The sequence below is a fragment of the Geotrypetes seraphini genome, chromosome 1 (assembly GCF_902459505.1).
Source record: "Geotrypetes seraphini chromosome 1, aGeoSer1.1, whole genome shotgun sequence".
Taxonomy (NCBI): Eukaryota; Metazoa; Chordata; class Amphibia; order Gymnophiona; family Dermophiidae; genus Geotrypetes; species Geotrypetes seraphini.
The window spans coordinates 66,555,850-66,582,056 of NC_047084.1; the positions used below are offsets into that span (position 1 = coordinate 66,555,850).

Consider the following 26,207-nt stretch of genomic DNA (forward strand, 5'->3'; position numbering starts at 1 on the left):
CTGATTTCTCTCATATAGGCTATCAAAGCCTGTACTCACTGTGCCATGCAGGTGTTGTGAGCTGATGGGCTGAAACTGCAGCCAGAGAATTTCTGCCTCAGACAAGCTTGGAAACCCATAAAGCTTGCTTCTTCAGAATGCTCCTCAGCTCTATTGGCTGAACTGAAAATTTCAATCCCCACCGGAACCCAAGCATGAAGTCAGGGGGAGGTAATGCAGTCAGCACCTGATCCTGGTGGAAAAACAGCCACAGGACCACTCAGCCTGTGCTCAAGCTCTCTATGGACAAAACCTGGAGTGAACCATGCTCCCAAGGGAACAGTCTCTGGGTTCCCAAACTGATAATGCAGGCTTGCCAAGCAGGCTGCCTCTTGGCTACAGACTTCTACCCTCAGAGTCTGTGTTCTCTTGCAGCCAGAGCAATCCTGTAACTGGGTTCCTCTGCTGCACCAGATCAAAAACTCAAGATTAAAAGAAAAATAAACACGAGCAAAACAGAAAGACTCCTACCATCTTGCGGATAGAGAGTAAAACTGAGGAGTTACAGGACATCCCAGATAAAGGAAGGCGGAGTAGAAAAATGTAAATGAGATTCTCTACACCAGATCTTGCAATCAGAGATATAAAACCTACAAGTTCAAGAATGATGTGCCTATTGCAGAAACCCACTTCCATTAGTTCTGTGGTGGAAAAGAACAGGAACCTTTTCATTTTATTTCTTATTTCTCCTACCACCAACCACAGACCAGAGTAACCTCTCTTTTCTTCTCTCTCCATCAGCAACTGTTAGCTGACTTCTGCCAACATTAGTGCTGCCTGATTCAGGGAAAAAAATTTCAATTTAAATTGATTTTTTGATTCAATTCACTTTTCCGGCCCAGTCAGGCATTTTTTTCAAACATCCTGGTGGATTTATTTTGTAGCCTCTTCACCCACCACACTCCCCTTTGCCCTCTACAACTCCATGCCAGCGCTGTGATGTAAACAAAATAAACAAGACTTTTCCTCTCTCTGTTAAGTCCTAGCCCATGCTCACTAAGTTCTGGCAGGACACATATTTCAAATCTGACATATTGTAATCACACAATAGAACATACAACTATTTTTCTACCTTTTCCTGTATGGTCATTTTATTATTCAAATTAAGTTGGTCCCAAGCTCTGATTTCTGTTTGTCTTTGGTTAACTAGCTCAGGATCTCCTGCCCACTTAACAAATTCTTCTTTTTCCATGCTCACTATCCATCTTCCATCTCTGTACCTTCCTTTCCATTGCCATATCCAATATTTCTGTTTCTTTCCCACTGTCTATCATCTCTCTCTCTCTCCCTGCCTTGTTCCCTGGGTCAAACCTCTCTATTCCCCTCCATGCAGCATCTCTCTCTTCTGCCCCTCCATTATCATGTGCAACATTTATTTCTCTACCCATGCACCATTTCTCCCTGCCCTCCACCCTATGTTCAACCGCATCTTCCTTTTACTAAAGTCACCATAAGATCCATGAGCTCCCCTTGAATCAAAGTCATAAAACAAATCATCATCATATTAAATCATCTATTTTGTTTTTCTTAAAAGAAAAGACTTGCAGAACAATTTTTGATTGTAGCATTAAAACACATAGTGAGCTTGATGGTTCTTAAAAGCTCATACACTACAAAAAAGTTTAGTTGGTCCTTTAAATGTACTCACAACCTATTAAAATTCTGTTTTTCTTAGAACTTCCAGTTAAAATAACTATACTGCAACAAGTAGACAAAATGACCCATAACCATGTTATCAACAATAAATATTCAGTGAAAGCTCACTGCTGAAGTTTGAGCTTATTATCTTGAGAATTCTATTGGTATTAACAACATGAAGTGTTTTCACTATCAGCCTCTTTTACGAAGCCATTTGGCATGGGCCGCTGTGGTAACTGCCCCAAAGCCCATAGGGAATTAAAGAGTTTCAGGGCCTTTGCTGCAGGGCTTATATATAAAGGGGGGGATATATCATATAATTTTTCTGCAAAAGTACTTACATTTAGATTTCTGTCCCAGATTTGGATGGTTCCATCTTGGCAGCCAGCCGCAATAAGTTTACCATCTCTGCTGTATGCACAGCAAGTAGGAATTACTCGTTTACCTTGCATTGACCGTGGTTTAAAGATATTTTTATGCTTCTTTTCATTGTTAACATCCCAAGTTCTCACAGTCCTACCAAGAGAAACAGATATATTTTTAAAATATTAGAGAATTTCTTCAATTTTTGAGTGTGGATGCTTTTCTTTAACAGAGTAAAAGATCTATGGAGTATTGAAAAGCATTATAAAAAAAGGAATTTGCTTCACATGTGATGCCTGTAGAAGAGCTAGAAAGCAAACAAAAGCACATAAATTAACTAGAAAAATAACATATTACATAAGCAGTATCATCCAGTCTCAGATTAATGGTCCTCAAACCCAATATCCTGACTCCAAAAATGGTCAATATGGGCCATTTTGAAGTATCCAGAAAATCTTAATAGGAACTTGGGTCACTTCTCTGGTAATCACTCTCAGACCTAGGCACTGACAATCTCCATCTCTGCTTAACTGCTCCAGAAATTTGTCAAATCATTTTTAAACCCATAGCTACTTCCTCCAATTTAACTGTGCACTGATGGAAAAAAATACTTTCTTAAATTAGTTTTAAATTTGTTATTGGTTTTTATTAAGGTTGCAAGTTAATTATAGTTAGCTCTGCAATTAATGCATTAATTATTTTGATTAAAATAATCACACTGCATTGTCTCCTCCAAACATCTCTTCTACTCTCTTCCACTCCCAATCCTTACCCGCAGCATCTTTTCCCCCAACTTGTGATTCAACATCACCTCTCTCTCCCCCCCCCCCATGCCAGTCTATATTAAAGTGGTCTTCTGTTGGTTCCTGGCAGCAACAGCATTGCTAATATGCTACCTTCAGCCTGATCCAAAACTTTCCCTCTGACCCATCCCACCCAAGCAGAAACAGGAAGTAATGTCAGAGGAAGCAGAATAAGGCACAGGGTTAGCTTCAGATCAGACCACAGGCAGCGTAAGTGCTATGTTGCCATTGTCGGAGACCAACAGAAGACAACTTTTAAGGTAGATTGGTTGGGAGGGAGGGGAGAGAGCTGCAGACCTGTGAACATGCCATTCCTGAACATGTGGATAGTCAATCAATTTTTATAAGAATTCTTGTAGGGAGCTTCATTAGCATTCTTTTCCTCCACCTCCCATCCTTGCTGGTGAATTGGAATGGGGGGGAGGGGGTTTGGATTACCAGATATGCGAATCTATAATTATGCTTGTCTGCTTCACCATTTGGGAGATTGGGTGAATATGACCAGAATTTACACCCCTCTTCAGATGGAACGGGAGTTTTTTGCTCCTTATGATGTGTTTGCGTTACTTCATAGTTACCGAAAGGCATTGCCCTCTTCTATTCGTCCAAGTTTATTATTTAATACATTATAAGTGGCATGGCGTTGGCTTGTGCATGCCTTTGGAGGTGATCCGGTCACTGATCTTTTGCCTTTGCAGGGTAATCCAGCCTTTCCTCCGGGAAGGGACTCTAGAGAGTACCGGTTATGGGGAGCAAGGGGAGTTTTTAAGTTTAGAACATATATTGGGGGATGAAGGGGAGCTGTTGACCTGTGCAGAATTGTTAGCTAAGGTGGGGGAGACCTGGGGTGCGCAATTTGCGTGTTTTCAAGTGGAGCACTATGTGGGATCCCTCGACAAAGCACAATTGCGCTTGCATTTGGGGGCTAGATTACGAGAGTTGTTTACTTGGGAGGAAGGGGTGTCTCTTTCGGTGTCTTGTATACATGCTAGCTTGCAAAAGTTGCAACCTGGCAAGGACTACAGGAACATTCGGGGTAAATGGGAAAGAGAATTACAGCTTAATTTGGGACATTGGGATATAGCTCGTACGACACCTGGGGTGACTCTGTGTGCATAGTTAAGAGAAACGTATTATAGGATGATCTTACGTGCTTATTACACTCGTACACAGTTATATTATAGTGGATGTCTCCCTACACCACTGTGTCATAAATGTGGGATGGGGGTCATACTTTGGGACATGCATTTTGGTCTTGTCCCATTATTCAAAATTTTTGGAAATGAATAATATCTTATATGTCAAAGATAATTGGGAGATCATTGCATAGTTTTAAGACCCATTTTGTTTTGGATTTGCCAGAGGCTTTTAGTCATTTGCCTAGGGAGCATCGGGTGCTGTGTAGGAAGATGAGTTTATTGGCCAAGAAATGTATTCTTCAATATTGGACGGTCCCTGACCCTCCGAAGTTTTGGCATTGGCGGAACCAGTTACATCAGTTGGCCATCTGGTAGGCGAGAGATGCTGGAAGACCTAAGAAGCCAAAGATGTTGTTTATGCATATACGGGAGCCTTATCTGCAAGCCTTACATCCCAATGGTCGTAGTGTGGTCTTAAGATGGGTGTCCTAGATTGTATTGGTGTGCCCTAGTGATGTGGAGTAGAGAGTACCATTGGGAAGGGGAGGTGGGGGGTTTTGAAAGGTTCGAACATATTATCATGTATAGAATAAGTGGGATTTGGTGGGGAGGGAGGGTTGAATGACTTTTTTAAAAAAATTAATAAGAGTCTGAGTTAATTTGCTGTTACGTTTTAGTTATAAATGCTTCTTATATTATTTTATTTGATGCATTATTGTTGTACTATGCACCTTGGGGTGCTCTTATGTTGTATTTGATGTTGTTTGCATCAATAAAAATTGTTTGAACCTAAATTGTTGGTACAATCTTTGGTCTTGAGTCATTTGGACTACTACAATATTGTTTATTTTGCTGGTATTCAAAAAAAAATTTTTTAATCGATTATACATCATCCAGAATGCTGCCATTCAAACTTTTTCAGATTGAAAATTAATCGATCATGTTACCCTTCTTTTTTTTAATCACAAATTACATTGGTTGCCTGTTGAGACGCAAGTGAAATTTAAGTTTGAATGTATCTGTTTCAGGGTGTTATCATGTCATACCACACTATCTTGTAGACTCATTTACTTTTACAAACTACGCATTCTTGAAGCGCACACGCTTTATTTGCTTTTCCATCAACTAAGGGTTGCAAATACAATAAATATTAAAAGAGTTTTTATTCATATCAAGCAGCATTATGGGATAAGGTTCTCAAATCTATGATACTGGCCTCTAATTCATCAACATTTCAGGAAATAATTAAAAACTTATTTGTTTACTAGATTTTTGGGCAACTAATGGCCTCTTTTACAAAGCCGCGCAGCAACAGCCCCGAAACCCTTTAAATCTCTATGGGCTTCAGGGCCATTAGTGCAGCGCAGCCGCTAGTGTGGCTTTGTAAAAGAGGCCATAAGGCATTTTATCTGATTATACATCCACTCTTCTTTTTTTTTTTTGTAATTTTCAATTTCAATCAAGCAAAATACATACAGCTTGAATAGATCAATATAACATAATAATAAATCAATCAGGAAAAACAATTACAGTGGTACCTTAGATTATGAGCATAATCCGTTCCAGGAGCATGCTTGTAATCCAAAATGCTCGTTTATCAAAGCGAGTTTCCCCATAGGAAATAATGGAAACTCGCTTTGATACGTTCCCACCCCCATTCCCTCCCCCCACGAGAACCGGCATTGCTCCCCCCGAAGGCTCCCCCTGCGATCCAGCACCCTCCCCCCCCACTTCTTACTGTCATCTGGGCACCGGCATGTCCTGTGCTTTGGTGCCGGTGCCTGAAGATCGGCCTCCTCTTCTTGCTGGACCTTGAGCATCTGCGCATGCTCAAAGCCTGCGAGTTCACGTTCTCTCTGAGATCTACGAGAATCTCGGAGAGAACGTGAACTCACAGGCCTTGAGCATGCGCAGATGCTCAAGGCCCAGCAAGAAGAGGAGGCCGATCTTTGGGTGCCGAATCGCGGCGGGGGGTGCTAGATCGTGGGGGGGGGGGAGGGTGCCAGATCGCGGAGGGCACTGCTCGCAAATCGAGGCACGCTCGTTTTCCGAGGCACCGATTTTGCGAATGTTTTGCTTGTCTTGCAAAACACTCGCAAACCGGTGCACTCATAAACTGAGGTACCACTGTATTAGATATTTAGTCCACAATATTAGAGGAGATTAACAGGAAATAACTTAAATAGATTAAAACAAAATACTGAGAATGTGGCATAACTCTGGGTTACCTACAGCTGGTATAGCAAGCTAAACATTATCGGCCACAATTAATTCTGCAGTTCCCAAGGAAATAATGAACATTAATAATAAGCTAAAACAAATCAGTCAATGGTTAAAAGACAATATGTTAGCCCTCAATCCATCTAAATCTACAATAATGTTCTTGCCATGGAAAAAGGACATCACATTTGCAGCACAAATCTATTTGGATAATTTTCCACTACAAAAAGTAACAACGACTAAAATATTAGGAATATTACTGGACCACGAGCTATCTTACCATGATCAGATTAGTTCCGTAGTCAAAACTTGTTTTTATAAACTACGTCTCATTAGATCTTTAGCCAAAGTTCTAGAATCCAAAGCCCTAAACGTGTTAATTCACTCTTTGATAATTTCTAGGTTGGACTACTGCAATGCACTGTACCAAGGCATAACACAGAAAGAAATACGAAGGTTACAAATAATACAAAACACAGCAATAAAAATTATTACCAATTCCAAAAAATATGATCATCGGTAACCTCTTTTGCAAGAAGCACACTGGTTACCGATTTCACACAGAATAACATATAAAATTGCGTTATTTGATACCTTATTCCCCAGCTCGATCTCTCAGATCAGCTGATCAGTATTTGCTGACCATTCCATCATTGACATAATTGGCACTAGAAGAACCACTATCTTTTCTATCTTGGGTCCCCAGCTTTGGAACAAACTTCCCATTTTTTTGCGAGCTGAAACTTCCTTAGAAAAATTTAAAAGCAAATTAAAAAGCTATCTTTATAAAGATGCATATGAAACCTAGATCTGATAATCTCGTCAATCTTCTATCATCATTTTAGATCAAGTCTCTCATATGGAAAAAAAAACAAAAAAACCCCAATAACAAATCAGTTAATTTCAGACCAAGTTTCTGTAAAACCTTTTAATATCCCTCCTGAAGTTGTGCCTTCCCAAATGTCTTTCTTTTTGGTTATTTTATTTTTAACAAATGTAATTTATCCCTCTATTCCTTATGTATCACCATAGATAAGAGTGTATGTTTTTATTGTTTAAATGATTGTTATCTGTCACCCCAAAGTTATTATTTTTAAACGCATTGAATGTTTTGATATTGCGTTCAAATCAAAAGTTTAATAAACTTGAAACTTGGGTTCAAAAAATAAGTAACTCTTGTTTTGATAGGTAATAAAACATTTTACAGGAAATTTTAACAAGAATATTCCACCCAAAGTCAGGATTCTTGGCCTTAATGCCAAGAACTCCTTCCTCTGCTTCTGGGACTTTTGAGCCATATCAGGAAATATACAAATTTTGGCCCCAAAAAACTGATCATTCAAATGACGGAAATACAAACACATAACATAATCACGGTCATTTTCCAATGCTAAAGTAACTAATAGAGTTCTTCTCTCAGTTACAACATCCAGTGAACTCTCTAGGAAGGTTGTCAAATCTAATTCCTCCCTTTTATCTCCTTGAATCTCATTAGGAGTAGAAGCCTCCACAGAACCTTTTAACTGCAAGTAATTAACTCTTATTGGAGGTAAATTATCCGGTGGGATACACAATATTTCCCTGAAATATTTTCTAACTATCTCCATAGGAGAGATGACTGGAGATTTAAGAAAGTTCAAAAGTCTCAAATTATTCTTTCTCAGCTGATTTTCAAAAAACTCTCCATTTTCCTAGCCATATAAATTCTTTCTTTTAATAATCCAAAATTTGTTTGTTCTATTTTGGAGAGTTTTGTCTCCTGTTTCCCTAAATTCTCTTTCATTTGAGCAATATCTACTCCTTGTTGCTCAACCTTGGAAAAGACTGTTCATAGTAGTGGATAAAGTAGTAATAGATAATTTAAGGTTAGCATTTATCACCAATATAGCTTGCCATAGTGCCTCCAAATCTATCTTTGCGGGTTTTTCCAACGCTCCAAACTGCAAGCTGACTCCTCTCGAAGCACCTCTCACCTCCAACCCGGTGTGGGGTAAAAGATCTTCTCCAGACTTGTCCTCCTCCTCCAGAGCCCGAGCTGGGCTCCCTCCCAAGCCAGGAAGTGACGACTCCATCCTCAGGAATGATGCTTCCAACTCTCCCACCACCGGTGTGCTTCCAGGTTGAAGCAGCACCATAACTGTTGTTCAGGGCTTAAAGATGCCCCTTCTGCCTGCACAGGGTCACCCGAGGTCTCCAGGCTTCCCCCCAAAGTAGTAGCCACAGACACGCCTGAGCAGGAGAAAGCCTCTGCTAAAGTCGCCTGGACCATCTGCTGTTGGATTACTGGCCCCGCCTGAGGGACTATGCAGGTCGCTCCCTTTCTCTTCCCCATTCCAAAGTAGGGGAAGATCACACAGCAGACTCGTAGCAGCTCGATAGCAGAGCCTCCTCTCAGGCGTCCACTTTCGATGCCATCTTTAATTGATCTTGTAAACCACAATGACCTTAACGGCATTTTGGTATAGAAATGGATTTTATGTTATATTATTCACATTCAAGTTATCAAATTTCCATCAGTCTCAAATTGATTTCTTCCAATTAAGTAATAGACTGGGTGGAGTGATTAAACTCCGGGAGAATAATCTTTTGGTCTACTGGGATTTAGCCTGGCCCCGGCCTACACCCAGCTTAAACTCAGGCTTTTTCTTTTTGTATGCACCGGACACGGGTACCTGACCCAAAGACCTAGCTTGTGCCCAAAAGAATGTGTGTGAGACCAGGGTTACACATACTTACATAAATAGCTCATGGTTTAGCACAAAGAATAAAGTGTGCAGGGTAATCATAATGGTGAGCAACAAGGACAATCATCCTATGTACCAAGCCAAGGGAAGCACCATGCCATCCTTTTGTATCAGTTTGCAAGTATGCAAGCACATGAGCCTGACATGGTGGAGGAAGGGACTATAAAAGCAGCCTTTGCCTAGGGTGCCATTTTCTCCAGTGACTGCCCTACTAGTATGAGCCTAATGCTTTAATAGGAATTAAACATACAGTACTTTCTATCACTAGCGATGACCAATTTTTAGTTAAATAACATTCTTTATTTTGTTAAGTAGTCTATATTCGATCACTATTTCACACTGATTCACGATTGTGAAGTCTATTCAATATAACATAGCAAAATGGTTTTTGAAATTGTAAATATTCACATATTACACAATTTTATCTTGATTGTTTTGGACCTGCATCAAACATGCTATAAAAACATGAAGTTGAACTCTGAAATTTTCAAGAGAAATTTTCTCACCGTGTTCCCTCCACTCCCCCCCCCAAAAAAAAACCCAACACCCCACTACATACAATTGACAGTACAAACAAATACAAGTGAACAATAAATTCAGGTTTAACTTACCTTGATTTGTAGCCATCAAACCAACAGACTGTACATACAAGAATGGCTACAACTTAGCTTGTCAAGATCAAAGGAAATGTCTTTTAAAGGGGGAAAAAGCAAATCAAAGACATTTTCACCAGTGCAATTGAGAATGATTCAAAAGCAGTTTTCATGAGCACTGCTGAGAAAACAGGAAGGTTCCCAAGAGAGACAGATTCTAAGTCCTGATTAGCCAATGTTGTAAACAGTTAAATAACTCTCTTGGGCTCTGAGTAATCTTCAGATAAAGATCTTGGAACGTAGCTAACATTTAACAACACTGTCCACTGTGAGACTTTTCCTAATTTAGAGCTCTTTTAAAGAAACCTGTCAACTGATACTGTACACATTCTAGTAATCTGTGCTTACAAACACACTTCTGCCACCTCATCCAGTTTAATACTATTATGTAAATACTCAAGCACAGACTCTATGAGGCAGAGTTCATAATATTAAAGATTCTGAGAGTCAACAAAAGTTGTAGCTGATAAATTAGACTAACAAGAATTCCATACAACTTGTATGCTAGCCCTCAATTCTATATACAATATACAGTACAAGATTTGCATGGCAATACAATTTTACTTGCATATCTACTAGATGTGCTTATACAAAGATGACAACATCTAAATCAACTGGTTCCAGAAAAATATTTTTAGAATACTAAATGTTAGGCAAAATGTATTTTTCTAAATACAAACTAACCTTTACTGTTCCATCAAAACAATATTCTGAACAGTAGCTTAGACTTGTTGATTAATAATAAGACTTATGCTGCTGGTTCACTCAATACATCTGGCTGCTTTTAGCGCAAACCCTGCTCCAGCTGTAATGACAGGCTCTGTGATCAGGAAATGAAAAATAAAGTGATATCTTTTTATTAGATTAATACATTTTTAGACTCACTTTCAGAAGCAAAATCTCTTTTCTCCCATCAGGGCAGTATGGGAAAAGATAGCAGTGTTAGAATATATGAGTGAAATATAAAAGCATTCTTGTAAGTCTCTAAGGGAAAGAAAGGGAGGGATGGGGAGGGAGAGAAAACAGAGGGAGAGATGAATGAGAGATCAGAAGGTGACAAAGCAGTAGAATTTTATGGTTTATAATATGGTAGGAAAACCAGATCTTTGTAAACTCCTTTTGTAAATTGCAAAGGGTCTTATTTAAACTTCAAACATCTTATGTTCCTGAATTGTTTTAAAATTGCTATATTACATATTTCAAGGGGTTAGGAAAGAGTTAAAATATACTCCAAAAGATTTTCTCTTCTCTGTATTTCAAATGAGAGAGTTTATTTATGAATGTGTGCTACAGAAATTCTTGGTTTAGGACACAGTTAATATTTCTGCTTTCAGCATTTATAAATCTTGACATTTTCATGGTAAGTTGGCTGTTCCCTTTTTTCCTTTCTATAAAGTACCTTCTAAAAATCTTCATTCCGTTCATTCAAAAAAAAAAAACAACCAACCAACCAAAACCCCACAATTCAGAATGCATTCAAGTATGAACTTGTTTCATTGGTCTACTCTACACAACAAAAATCTATGCTTTCACTGTGAAAAAAATAATTGAGAAATCTTCAAAAAGCAATTAAGAATAAGAAACCAAGAAGTCATGACTGCACGTATCTTGACACACTGACCCCAATATTTCATAGAAAAACTTTTTGTTTCTTTGTTTTTTTAATCAAAAACAGTCACGGGTCATTTTGCAAAGATAAACTGTAGAGCAGCACACGCTAAATGCTGAGCCACCCATTCTGGGCAGCTCAGCATTTAGCATGTTCTACTCACAACAGTGCTGCCCGATTCAAATCGATTCACTTCGGGTGAATCGATTCAAATCGATTTCTTTTTGCAAAAAAAAAAAATCAAACTCACCAATTCGTTGGCCCCCCTTACGAAACCGGAAGTTACATCAGAAGCAAGGACTCCGGTGGCGGAGGGAAAACCAAGCAGACCTCTGCATGCAGATCGGCAGTCGCAAGGTAATTTTTAATTGGTTGGCTAGCAGCAGATGCCTGCACCTCATCTTTCCGCATGCATGCTCATGCTTCCCCCTGGAGCCCCAGCAAACACCCCCGATCTGCCACCTGCATGCACAGCTCTTGCTGCTGGTGCTCAGTGGTGTGCGCCTGCTCTCCCGGGCCCTGCCAATGGCTGTCCTTTCATAGGCCACCACGTGAGGGCCAGAACCCTGTGCACCTGCGAGCGCCAGGCGACGTGGTGGCGTGGGAGCTCGCAAGGAGCAGTGTGAGCACATTGGAAGTGCTGCGGAGATGCTTCTCGCTCGGCTTTTGCAAGGCCGCTTCTTCTGCAGCTCACGGGAAAAGCATTTGTCCATTGTGCGAAGCGCCCGGAGCTCTTGGTAGCTGCCAATATGCACGAGTGTTGGGAGTCAGAGATGGGGGGAGAGGAACTTGTTGGAGTTGGTGGACTGGAGAAGGAGAAATGGGGAGAAGATGGATGGGAGAGAGGAACTTACAAATGAAGACACATACCGGAACCTGAGCAAATCTTCAATGGAGATCAAGCAGAAAAATAACATCCATGGAAGTGAGCCTTGAGGACGTACGCAGGCAGATAGAAAAATAAAAAACTGACAAATCCCCGGGTCCGGACGGAATCCACCTAAGGGTTCTGAAGGAACTAAAGGAGGAAATAGCGGAACTACTTCAGCAAATTTGCAATCTATCCCTCAAAACAGGCGAGATCCCGGAGGATTGGAAGTTAGCCAATGTTACGCCCATCTTTAAAAAGGGATCAAGAGGTGACCCGGGAAACTACAGACCGGTGAGACTGACCTCGGTTCCGGGGAAAATGGCGGAAGCGCTGATAAAAGACAACATCGATGAACATTTTGAAAGAAACAAACTTCTGATAACCAGCCAACATGGATTCTGCAAGGGGAGATCGTGCCTAACGAACTTATTGCACTTCTTCGAATGAGTTGACAGACGGATGGACAGAGGAGACCCCATAGACATCATATATCTAGATTTCCAAAAGGCCTTTGACAAGGTACCTCATGAACACCTATTTCGGAAACTGAAGAACCATGGGGTGGAAGGAGACATACATAGATGGATCAGGAATTGGTTGGCGGGTAGGAAACAGAGGGTAGGAGTGAAGGGCCACTACTCAGACTGGAGGAGGGTCACGAGTGGTGTTCCGCAGGGCTCGGTGCTCGGACCTCTGCTATTTAATATATTTATAAATGATCTAGAAACAGGGACGAAGTGCGAGATAATAAAATTCGCGGACGACACCAAACTATTTAGTAGAGCTCGGACTAAAGAGGACTGCGAAGAAATACAAAGGGACTTGAACAAACTGGGGGAATGGGCAACGAGATGGCAGATGAAGTTCAACGTTGAGAAATGTAAAGTACTACATGTGGGAAGCAGAAACCTGCGGTACAGCTATACGATGGGAGGGATGTTATTGAATGAGAGTACCCAAGAAAGGGACTTGGGGGTAATGGTGGACATGACAATGAAACCGACGGCACAGTGCGCAGCGGCCGCTAAGAGAGCGAATAGAATGCTAGGTATAATCAAGAAGGGTATTACAACCAGAACAAAAGAAGTTATCCTGCCTTTGTATCGGGCGATGGTGCGTCTGCATCTGGAGTACTGCGTCCAATATTGATCGCCGTACCTTAAGAAGGATATTGGAGGCGAGGAGGATGGCAGTTTGAGTGCAGAGCTCCTCTCCCTGGACAATCTGCCTGCTTTTAAATATCAGCAGCAGTGGGAGATCAATTGCTTTTACACCTAAGCAGCAACGGGACCAACCCACCAACCTCTGCAGTCCATTGGAGAGATCAATCTACCTGCTTTTAAATATCAGCAACAGTAGGAAATCAACTGCTTTTACACCTAAGCAGCAGCAGGACCAGCCACCACTACCAAGAGCCCTTTGCCCCGATCCAGCCAAGCATGTGAGCTCCTCCCTCCGCAGTCCATTGGAGAGATCAATCTACCTGCTTTTAAATATCAGCAACAGTGGGAAATCAACTGCTTTTACACCTCAGCAGCAGCGGAACTATCCGCAACTACCAAGAGCACACAGACCCGATCCAGCCAAGAGTGTGAGCTCCACCTCCCCCTGCAGTCCACTAGGAAGATCAACTGTTTTTTACACCTAAGCAGCAACAGGACCAGCCACCACTACCGAGAGCCCTTTGCCCTGATCCATCCAAACAAGTAAGCTCTTCCCCCAGCATTCCGTTGGAAAAATCAATATGCTTGCTTTTAAATATTATCAGAAGTAGGAGATCAACTGCTTTTACACCTAAGCAGCTTATAATAGGAGCCCTTACCCCGATCCAACCAGGCATGTGAGCTCCTCCCCCTATATCCCGTTTAAGAGATCAATCTACCTGCTTTAAATATCAGCAGCAGTAGAAAAACAACTGCTTTTACATACAAGCAGCAGCGAGACCTACCGCAACCACCAAGAGCCCACAGACCCGATCCTGCCAGGAGTGTGAACTCCTCCCCCTGCAGTCCATTGGAGAGATCAATCTGCCTGCTTTTAAATATCAGCAGCAGTGGAGATCAACTGCTTTTACACCTAAGCAGCAACGGGACCAACCACAACCACCGAGAGCACACAGACCAGATCCTACCAAGAGTGTGAACTCTTCCCCCCATGCAATCCGCTAAGAAGATCGACTGTCGGCTCCAGGCGGCTTTCCCGCAGAGGAGAGAATCCTGCATTCACCATGGGCCTCATCTGGGGCAGCCTCCTTGGAGCGGCTGGGGCACGGGCAGTGTGTCTGGGAGGGAATGCATGGATGGGAGAACATAGCAGGGGAGGAGACATAGGCATCCTGGGACTGTCTGCCAAGTCTCTTCCCTGAAGAAGCCCTTTCTGGAAACGTCAATCGCTCCTCCTAAACTTACTTGCTCCACTTCATCACTGTCGCTGAAACCGTGGATTGAAGACAAAGTTTTATTTTATTTTTCTTTCCAGCTTATGATTTATCTTTAATCTTATCTATTGTTTTGCCTTTTGTCTTTGTTTTGTTCTATTTCTATCATTTAAATTTCTCCAGAATTCTACTGTTCAACGGCTCCCCCTTCTGCTTCTATTCCTTTCTCTCCTCTCTTCTACCTTCCAAAGTATTTAGATCAATGCTGTCTTGTTAAAATGTTTATTTTATTTTTATTTTTCCTCTATCTCTACTTTTCACTTCTCTATTACCCTCCAGGTACTTTAGTTAGATTGTGAGCCTTCGGGACAGTAAGGGAATTTTTCAAGTACCTTTCTTATTTCTAATCTTAGTGTATATTTTCTGTAAACCGCTTAGAACCTAACGGATGTAGCGGTATATAAGAAATAAATTACATTACATTACATTACATATGGCGATACTCGAGAGGGTTCAGAGGAGAGCGACACGTTTGCTAAAAGGTATGGAAAACCTTTCATACACTGAGAGATTGGAGATACTGGGTCTCTTTTCCCTGGAGAAGAGGAGACTTAGAGGGGATATGATAGAGACTTACAAGATCATGAAGGGCATAGAGAGAGTAGAGAGGGACAGATTCTTCAAACTTTCAGAAAATAAAAGAACAAGAGGGCATTCAGAAAAGTTGAAAGGGGACAGATTCAAAACGAATGCTAGGAAGTTTTTCTTCACTCAACGTGTGGTGGACACCTGCAACGCGCTTCCAGAGGGTGTAATAGGGCAGAGTACGGCACTGGGGTTCAAGAAAGGATTGGACAATTTCCTGTTGGAAAAGGGAATAGAGGGGTATAGATAGAGGATTACGGCACAGGTCCTGAACCTGTTGGGCCCCCGCATGAGCAAACTGCTGGGCATGATGGACCTCAGGTCTGACCCAGCGGAGGCATTGCTTATGTTCTTATGTAGGGGGAAGATGGATGGTGGCGGGGGAGATGGACTTGGGGGAGTTGGTGGACTGGAGAGGAAGAGATGGGGAGAAGATGGATGGGAGAGATGAACTTGGTGGAGGGGGAAGATGGATAGTGGAGGGGGATGGGCTTGGGGGGAGGGAGAGATGAACTTGGGGAGATCATGGAGAGGTGTCATGGAGAGGTGAGATGGGGGTAGGGATAGAAGAAATAATGGATCTAAAAACAAGCGAGGGCGAGAGATGGTGGACAATGGGATTTAGCGAGGGAAGGAACAGAAAGGGAGAGAAGCTGTACACAAGGGATGGTGTAGCGGGGGGGAGGGGGGATAGAGATACTGAAAAAGAAGGGTAGGTGGGAAGAGAAAGGGAGAGCTGGTGGAACCTGGGATGATGGGGAAGGAGGGAGAGATGCTGGATGAAAGGGTAGTTGAGAAAAGGAGAGATGGTGGATCTGGGGATGGTGGGGTCCATTGCTGCAGCTATGGGAATAGAGACGAAAGAAAGGAAAGATGCCAGACCTCCAGGAGAGGGAAGGGAAATGGAAGGGGAGGACAGAGATTGAAGATGGATGATTACCATGAAGAAAGAAGAAAACGACAAATGGGCAAGAGACCCTGGCAAGCGAGTTATCAGAAGACGTTTGTCGCAGAGCCTGGACCAACATGATTTGAATAATAACCAGACAACAAAAGGTAGAAAAAATAATTTTATTTTCCGTTTTGTGATTACAATGTGTCAGATTTGAAATTTGTATCCTGCCAGAGCTGGTATTACACCGCGAACGTGAGCTAGGATTTAACAGAGAGAGGAAAAGTGTGGGTAGGAGACGGCAAAGGGGGTGGAGTGGGTGAAGAGGCTATAAAATAAACCCAACAGGATGTCTGGGAAAAAACACCTAATTGGGCAGGAAAATCGAATCAAAAAATCGATTCAATAGGCTGAATCGAATCAAAATATTTTTCCTGAATCGGGCAGCACTACTCAGCAGCACTCTTCTATAAGAGCCCACCTTAGGGTAAATGTCTACCAAATTTGCACAACAGGATGGTGCAATTTTTGTCCATCTTTCAATTGACTATGACTTGCAGTCTTCAATAGACTTTCCTCAAATTTTCTTTTGAAATTCAGTCTGGGTTTTGACTGAACCACCCGAGGACATTCACTTTCTTCTTGCCACTACATTGTTGTTTTTGCTTTATTCATAGCATCATCTTCCTAGTGAAAGTTAGCTTCTCTCTAGTGCCAAATCTATGGAGGACTGGAATAGATTTTCCTCAGTTAAGAACAAAAGCTTCCTTTTCCAGCTGCTACAAAGCATCTCACACTATAATGCTTCCACTACTATGTTTTGTTATAGGAAGACCGAAAAGCTACAAATTTGGTTTCATTAGATCTTCTATATGCATGCTGAGTCCCAAAAGTATTTCAAAATGAAACATAGAAACATAGAAATAGACGGCAGATAAGGGCCCACGGCCCATCTAGTCTGCCCACCTTAATGTCCCTCCCCTACCTTTGCCCTGTGAATAGATCCCATGTGCCGATCCCATTTGGCCTTAAAATCAGGCACGCTGCTGGCCTCAATCACCTGTAGTGGAAGACTATTCCAGCGATCATCATCATCATCATCATCGGCATCATCGGCAGTCCTTTACTTAGTTTATGTTTTTTTATGCTTTTATAAATTTGTGAGTCTTAAGTGTTCAAAATATTCTTCAACCAAAATTCTTTTGGTGCCAATATTAAACTTGATAAAAGTATAAATATTCACTTATCTCAGCCACCTTGGGAGCCAGACCCGACATGTTTCGCACTGCACGAGTGCTGTTTCAAGGGTCTCCCGGGGCTCCCGGGACAGCGGCAGCCCCAGGAGACCCTTGAAACAGCACTCGTGCAGTGCGAAACATGTCGGGTCTGGCTCCCAAGGTGGCTGAGATAAGTGAATATTTATACTTTTATCAAGTTTAATATTGGCACCAAAAGAATTTTGGTTGAAGAATATTTTGAACACTTAAGACTCACAAATTTATAAAAGCATAAAAAAACATAAACTAAGTAAAGGACTGCCGATGATGAGGCACCACACAGCCTTCCCGTTACAATAAAATTATTATAGCGGTGGAGTGGTGGGGCTGAGGCGTCCTAAGTAAAGTATATAGGGATTTAAAAAGTTTAAAAAGCTGGGATCCAGTGGTTATTTTTTAGAGAAATATATTGACTCACACTGGAGAAAAGGTTTTTTGTAACATTGTAGCCAGTGACAAATACACTGTTATGCCTAGCATGTTTATGGAATAAACTTTAAATTGTTTAAGACATCATTTCACCCAGAGATCTAGGAAGCACATTTTAGGAGGAGACCTATACCTGGATTCAGTAAATGACACCCAAAGACATTGGTGCCAAACATGATTTTTATAAAAGGTGTGTACACTTTATAGAATCACATTTAATGTCATTTCCACACTGAAATTTAGGTGTTGGACTCTCACCTGAAAATCAGGTGTAAATGCTGGCGCTGAAATTAAGTATGTTCAAATTCTGTAAATCTAAGCGTAACCTTTTAGAATGTAAGCGTAACCCATGGCCACATCTCCTTTCACATAAATGCTACAAAAAAAGTTAGGTGTCGATTCTTAGGCCTTGATTCTCATAAACTGCATTAAAAAAGATGGGATGCTATCGCAGGCCTTCTGGTAGTGAATTTTAAAAAGTGAGTCATTCTCCAAAAAACGTTCACAAAAATGAGGTTGGCGGAGAGTAGAAAAGACTCGCTAAATTTGCATGTGCCCATTGCTGGTGATAGCAATGGGCACATGCGTAGGAAAACCCACAAAAACTAAAAAACACAATAGCGGGAAAGATGTTCAATCTCTCTCCCTACCAACCAACACCCCCCCCCCCTCGCAGCAGTGGGAGAGATGTCCACTTTCTTCCGCTACCAAGCAAAACATCCGGGCCAATCAGAGCCTTAGGCTCCTACCCAGTGCATCCGGGGATGGACCTGAGGCTCTGATTGGCTCAGGTTGTTTAAGGCAACCTCCTATGGGCAGGAATACCTATTACCTTCTCCACCTACATTGCTTGTTCACCTTGAGCCTGAAATACTATGAGGGAACCTCGCAGGAAGTTTTCCATTTGCATTCAGTACACATCCACCAGTCTATGATAGAATACCCACATCACTTTTAAGATGACAATTCTGTAATATGTGAAAGACACAAAGCCTTTAGCTCATCATTTTTCTTCTCCTGAATTAATCTTGGTTTACTAATCCTTGGCTTCTCTCCTTCCCCTTAAAAAAAAAATTAAAAAAATACAATCATATAAGAGCCTCTTCCATTTATTGAGTGATGACAGATATAAACACAGGATTCTCTGAGGATAAGCAGGTATAATATTCTCACAGATTGGTGATGTCATCCATGGAACCCATTACAGACAGATACCAAGTGTACTGTCACTTTAAATTTTAAAGGCACTGCCCGTACTATACGCGCACCTTCCTGCCTGATGTTGGCTCATGGGACATGCAGTTCTTTGTTTTCTGAATAGCTGAAAAACTGCGTCTTAAGTGTTCTTAGCATGTCATAGGTTTTTCCATTTTTAGTGCCTTTTTCTTTCAGTTTTTGTAATTTTTTTTTTTTTAGTCCTTCCCTTTTGTCGAGTTTAGTTAATTTTTCTCAACTTTTCATTTTTGCTCCTTCAGGTCATTTTGAGACCTCTTTCCCTGCCAGGAGCATTGATTCTTTTTTGGTTGCCGTGTCAGCCATTTTCCTCGCCATGTCCAAAGCAGCAAGCAGCTTCAAAAAATGCTCTCGGTGCAATAGGACTATTTCTGGCACAGACCCAGACAACTGGTGTATTCAGTGCCTCGATCCTGAGCATTGGGACATTGATTGTGCTCTCTGTTCTCACATGCAAATGCGGTAACTGAAAGCCCGTAAGCTTCAGTTTCAAAAATTTTTCAGTACTGTTTGCGAAATCGAATATGGCTGGGGACACGGAGCCTGATGCCCAACTTATAGTCACCCCTGTGTTACCATCTGCATTGCTCACGTTGAAATCGCATTGGGAGCATTGTGCATCAAGACTGACATCGCAGAGATTCTACTTTCTCCTCATTGGTTCCATGTGCATTGGGGAGCTTCCACATAAGAAAGCTAAGAAGCATAATCATTCCTCCCCTGTAAGGCATGCCACCGTGTCCTCCCAGGCATCTTCTTCCTTGGCATAGGCCAAGTGTCAATGTGCAGATGACAGATCACCTTCCATCCAGCTGGTGTCTCCACACAGGTGTGCCTCGACATTGAGGTCTCCCATGCCTCAATAACCAGTACAGCAGACTGCTTCAACACCTCTGCCTCTATTGGTATCGGAACCTATGCTAAGGGAAGAAATCAGGGTAATGCTCAGACAGGAGCTATCAGAGCTACTCCAGTCACAGCCTTTACAGGCTTCTAAGGCTACCATGCCTGCCTTAGCCCAGCCCGAGGATGCATCAATCTAGAGCATGCTCCAGGACACCAGCTTGATACCAACCATCGACATTGGTCAGGACTCACTTGATGCATGCTTCATCCTCGAGGGAGCACATTTGACTTGTTTCACTTTGACATATTCTCGATGTTCTCAATACTCTCTTTCATATACATCTAGAAGAGAGTATTTGAAGAATCTGACTCTGACCTCTCCCTACACTCCAGTGAGGACCTTTCAGAATACCATATTTTTTGGACCATAAGACGTACCCACCTGTAGAGGATGAAAAAATGAGAAAAAAACATTTGGTTCAGAATTTTTTTCTTCTTGGTATTTCCTCTACACATAGGTGAGTCTGGTGGTCTGGTGCTGGGAAGCCTGCAGCCCGAAGAAGCAGCCTGAAGTCACCCGCAGCCCGAAGAAGCAGCCTGCAGCCTAAAGCACCCCCCCCCCCTCCCAACCTGGTACCTTTTTTAAGTAGCAGTGGTCCAGCGCGGTCTACTGGATGGCTGATTTCTCTGCAGAGCAGGTCTCTTGCTGGACCGCTGCCTCTTTGCAGAGCGATGCACAACGCAGGAGCACGACCCTTGCGCTTCCTGTCTGGTCCCACACCACTCTGTGATTGGCTGCAGTCAGTAACTGAGTGTAGTCAATCACAGAGCCGCGTGGGACCAGGTAGGAAGTGCAAAGGTCACGCTCCTGCGTTGTGCATCGCTCTGCAAAGAGCAAGAGACCATGCTGGACCACTGCCACTTAAAAAAGGTACCGGGGGGCACAGTGTATTTGGTCCATAAGACGCACCCCCTTTTCCACCTCCTTTTACAGTACTTTGCTAAAGAATCATATGGTATATTTTCTGATCCTTCCCCGCCTCCTCCATGCCAGACCTCCCCACCTGAAAGTCTGTCTTTCATAAGCTTTGTTCGACAGATGGGGCAGGCTGTTCTATTAAGACTGAGACAGAGGACAAACCTCGTTCAGAACTCTTCGAATTCCTGGACTATGAATCACTACCTAGAGTATATAAAAGTGCCATTACACAAAGTCGTGAAACACAAATTAGGCATCTCCCTTGTCAGTGCAGGTAGCTTCTTGAAAAATAGAAACCATGTACAGGATATAAACATATCCATGCTTTGATAGACTTCAACTCCAACTTCAGTCTCTAGTTGTTGAATCTGACATCAAGCGTGCATGCAACTCACACTCTTACGCTTCAACTCTACCTGGTAGAGGCAAGAACTTTAGACTCCTTTGGCAAACCCATATTCCAGTCCACCATGCTTATAAACAGAATAATGGCCTCCCAATTCTACTTATCCATTTACTTAAATTTTTAATAAAACTACCAGATGTTGAATAGCATCTCCATTCAAATCAACTTAAGTCCTGTCAGCACCTAATCAAAAACTTGTTAGCCACTAGAAAGTTCATGCTAAAAGCCTTTGATTTCTCCTCTAGATCAGTGTTCTTCAACCTTTTTACACCTATGGACCGGCAGAAATAAAATAATTATTTTCTGGACCGGCAAACAACTAAGATTGAAAAAAAAAAAAAACCATCTCCATCCCGTTCTTGTGAGCTCGGTCCCACAAACCATCTGATTCCATCCACACAAGCCTCAAATAGTTATGATTTTATATTGAACGTATTTTATTAAAGTATAAAAAGAAAGAATATTCTGTACAATTGTTATTGTATAAATACAAATAATACAGGGCAAGGATCAACAAAATCCCCTGTCTCCCCTTCACATATATCCCCTCTACTATCAAGAAAACTGAATAAGCCAAATTATTATAGAATGATACACAGAAATATCATGCTAACAGAATACTGCAGTCACACATGACAGGAACAGTATTAGGGGAGTGCCCCCTGTTCAGAGAGAGCCCTAAGCCAGCTGGAAGCTAAAGAAGCACTGCCTGGGCTTTGCAGTCCCCAGTTATGTCTTCAGCAGGATATATATTTCAAATCTGATATATTCTAATGACAAAATAGAAATAATTATTTTTTTCTACTTTTTGTTGCCTCTGGTTTCTGCTTTCATCTTCTTTTCACTCTCTTCCTTCTAGTGTCTGCCCTATCCCCCTTCCATATGGTATCTGCCTTCTTTCTATGCTCCTTTCCCCTGTCCATCCAGGCTGTGCCCCCTCTCTCCTTTTTACATGATTCATTCCAACTTCACTGCTCTCCATTTTATCTCTCCTACACCAGATCTAGCATCTTTGTCCCTCTCTCATTTCTCTGCTGACCCCCTTTCCAGCATCAATCTCTCTCTACTTTCTCATTCTTCTGTATCTCCCCTTTCCCCTCATCTGATCTCTCCATTCCACCCTGACCCCTTCCCCTCCTCTAATCTCCCTGCCAGCTGTTTCCTTACCTTTTTTCCTTCTCCCTTCCCTCCTCCCCCTATCCAACAGTAATTCTCTTCCCATACCTTTCCCTCCTCCCCTCCCAGCAGCATCTCTCCCTTTTACCTCCCTCCAGGTCCAATAGCAGCTCTCCCTTTATCCAGCAGCTTCCCAGCCTCCAATAGTGGCTTCCTCCCCTTCCCTCCCTCCAGCTCTCAGTACTTGCCTGCAGCACCAATTCACTTAGGCAGCCTTGAGTCCTTTGCCGCCTCTGAGGAAAGAGGAAGTTGCCGAAGTGAATCACTGCACTGGGAGTGGAGACAGCTACTGTCGAAGGCTCTCCATAATCTCGCTCACTCCTGCTCCCAAACTCCCGTGCACTCTGCACATTCACAGCCCCACCCAAGCTGGCACATACAGCGTTGCACTGCAGGCCCTGCTGCCCAAGACGAGCTGGAAGCCCCTACCCGTCGCCCTACCATCGAGTCACCACGAGTGAGCGGCCCGCCAACAGGAAAATTCAGGGTCAGCACCGCACCACTCGTTCACCCGTGGACGCTGTTAACAACCCGGCGGTAGCCAACGAACATGGCATGACCCCGCAGCCGCATGGGCTCAACCCGCTGCACCCAGACGCACCCTCTCAATCACCGGGTGCCTGCACACATTCCGCACGTGAGCGGACTCACCACACAAGCGAGCCATCGCAGAGGGAAGGCCCAGACTGCTGCCGATGGCCCCAATCCACAAGCTGGCCCCGCGCACCACCTGGAGTCCGAGGCTGGGTGGAATAGCAGTCTGCTGCCAACATCACCGCATTCGGGAAGCCAAAGACTGGTGCCACATTGCTATACACCCGGCATGAAATTTAAGCGCTGTCGCAACCCGGGCTCCTGATAAGCGCAGAACGATTTTAGGATTTTAGGGATGGGGGAACTAGGGTTAACTCCCAAACTGCCCAAAAACTATTTTTAAGACCCTCAAAATCACTGTGACAGACTGTCAACCTTGTACTCACTGTCCCATGTCGTGCTGGGAGCTGCAGTAAAGAAAGTTGAAACAGCTTACCGGGAAATCCCCTGTCTCAACAAGCCTTGAAAGTAGACTGATTGTCTTCCGATTGCCCCTCTGGCCCAAGTTAAACACCAGTGGCCAGTGACTTCTGCTATGAATGGAACACACTGAGCAAGCAACTTGACGGAGTAACGCAGCTGGCTCCGATCCCGGGCACACCTGCATGAAGCCACACAGCCTGTGCTCAAAGATAACTGGATTTCTGGAAAAGTCTGAATCAGAAGTTGTGAGTCATGCTACTCAGCTAGTGGCTTTTGTGTTTCCCCAAGGCTGAGATCATATTTTGACACTTGTTTTTTTTCACCACAGGAAACAAAAGCTTGTTTTTTTTCACCACAGGATTCAAAAACTTTGGTCAAATTCTTGCTACGACTCCCTTGTAAATACAATATGATTTATTCCTCTATTAAATATGTATTTTTTGACCCAGAGCAACTAATTTTTTTTTTTTAAAGAGGCTAAGGGATTAGAGCTCCCTTCATCATCAAGTGGGGTAGTATGAATGCAGGAGCGTAGCTAGGATGTTTGGAATATGTAAGGTTCTTTGAGCTTTGACATTTCCTTCTTATGTTCCCTTAGCTCCAGGGAATATTTCCTGATCTTGACCATTTCCCCCATTTGTGAACTAGGTAGCACTAATGTTTTCCTTGAATTTAATTCCCCAGTGAGAGGTTGTAAACTGAAAAAACATCATGAACATCTTCTCTCGCACCAAGCAGCATCAAGGGGTAAAGACCTAGAACAATTGCTTTCGCCCACTACTTATGAGGAATTTAGGAAACGTCTGAAAACACACCTGTTCCTAAAGTATCTAGACAACTGATCCTCTCTTCTCTCTCCCCTCTATAGCGATTAACTTGTTCTATTGATCACTCTCTCCTCAAAAATGGATTTCCTGTCCTATTAACCCTCTTTCTTCCTCCCCTCTTAAAGTCAATCAATTTGTACCTTTGCTTAATCTTTGTAAACCGCATAGAACTTCACGGTATTGCGGTATATAAGCTGTTATTATTATTATTATTATTGTATGATTTTCTTTATTCTTTTTTTGAATATGAGTTGCTGTTAGAGTTTAAATGCTTGGATATATGTTTCAAAAAATGCAATAAATATAAAATATAAATAAATAAATAAAATGACCTGCTTCAAATGCTTTACCACTGCATGATAAAAAGGAGCCCTAAATGTAGGAGGACACAGAGGCCCAAATTCTGTAACTAGTGCCTAAAGTTAGGCACCTATTTCGGAGGCGCCCATCTAGATAGGCACCTATCTAAATTGAACAATAAGCTCAATTAAGCTTTTTAATCAGCACTGATTGAAACATAGGCACCTATCAAGAAAGTGTGATTCTGTAACAAGGTGCCTCAAAAAATTTAGGCAGCCTTCAAAAAAATAGGCGCTATGTATGTTAGGCGTGGGCGTGTAACTATTTTCCAGTCTGCTTTAATTCACAAAGTGTGTCAGAATACTACTATACAAATAAATAGTCCATTATTTAAAATTATGTTTCTATACCATCTTTTCCTAAGACTACGTTTTTTTGAAGAAATAAACCTCGGCTCTGCAAAACCAACAGTTTTTCTTTGCTACCCATTTACAGCCACAAGTAGTCACAAGAAAGAAGATACAAATGTCTACAAGTATGGTGTTTATTTTGAAAAGAAGGAATGTGCATGGTCTAGCAGGTTTATGGTGACATGAAAGAAGATCTGCATCTTATCTGACTAGAGCTTAAGCAGAGAAAGAGCAAAGGTTTGCCAACATATATTAAATCACATTGGCACCAATAAACGTACAGTACATCTCAATTAGAGTAATAATCTGACAGCAAAATCCATCAGCCTAAAAGAGAGCCACTAGAATTCAAGTTTCTCATCACATTTTTCCTCTTATGGCAAATAGCACAAATACGAAATTGAAAGACTGGAAAAATCAAGAACAAGCAGCTCTGCTACCATCTAGCCAACTCCTCTGAAAAGAAATCTGCTAAGTGTAAAATTTTACTTAGAAAATATCTGGAATACAACACTGGAGCTAAAGCAATTAGAAGGAAATTCTATAACCAGTGCCTAAACTTAGGTGTTGGTAGGCGCCCTTCCGATGTCTAAGTTAATTGAACAATGCCATCAGAAACGCAAAAAATGGCAGTGTTGAAGCGCCTACCGATACCAAAATAAAAGGCAGCAGAAATTGCAACTAGGTAGCAATTTAAGCTGTGGAATGCCAAAGTAGGCATGGCCAATGCTGGAAGTGGCATTAGGCAGGCTAAAGGGCTACCTAGCCGCAATTCACACCAAGATAGGCGGCTGAAATGATAGATGTTGTAAAGAATTTCAATCTCCTGGGCTGTTTCATAAACAAAGAAGCAACTAGCAGGGAAGAAGTACTCCACAGAATAGCACTTGGTCACTCTTCAGTGAAGGCTCTCAACAAAGTACTAAAAGGCAAGGAAATAACACTCCACACGAAGATCAGACTTGTTCACACAATCATTTTCCCAGTGGTCAATTACAGATGTAAAAGCTGGACACTACAGAAACAAGATAGAAAGAAGATCAACTCATTTGGGCTTTAGTGCTGAAGAAGGATTTTATGCATGCCATAGACCGCCAGAAGAACTAACAAATCAATTCTGGAAGAGATCAAACCGGCTATGCCACTCAAAGCCCAAATGATGAAGTTCTGACTGTCTTATTTTGATCAAAATGTCAGAAGAGAAAGATCATTGGAGAAGGACATTATTTTGGGAAGATTAAAGGAACCAGGCAAAGAGGGTGACCTGTAATCAGATGGCTGGACATGTTGGAAAACATCCATGGGCATGACGCT

At 42.2% G+C, this 26,207-nt stretch overlaps 1 protein-coding gene across 5 annotated transcripts in view; it reads right to left on the reverse strand.

Annotated features, from left to right (window-relative positions):
- WDR70 (WD repeat domain 70) overlaps nucleotides 1–26,207 on the reverse strand; it is a 305,235-nt gene that overhangs the window by 172,684 nt on the left and 106,344 nt on the right. For all 5 annotated transcript variants that reach the window (XM_033932685.1, XM_033932678.1, XM_033932670.1 and 2 more), the window contains exon 10: nucleotides 2,019–2,193. In XM_033932685.1, coding sequence (XP_033788576.1) covers nucleotides 2,019–2,193 — 175 coding nt within the window. The remainder of the gene's footprint in view (nucleotides 1–2,018; nucleotides 2,194–26,207) is intronic.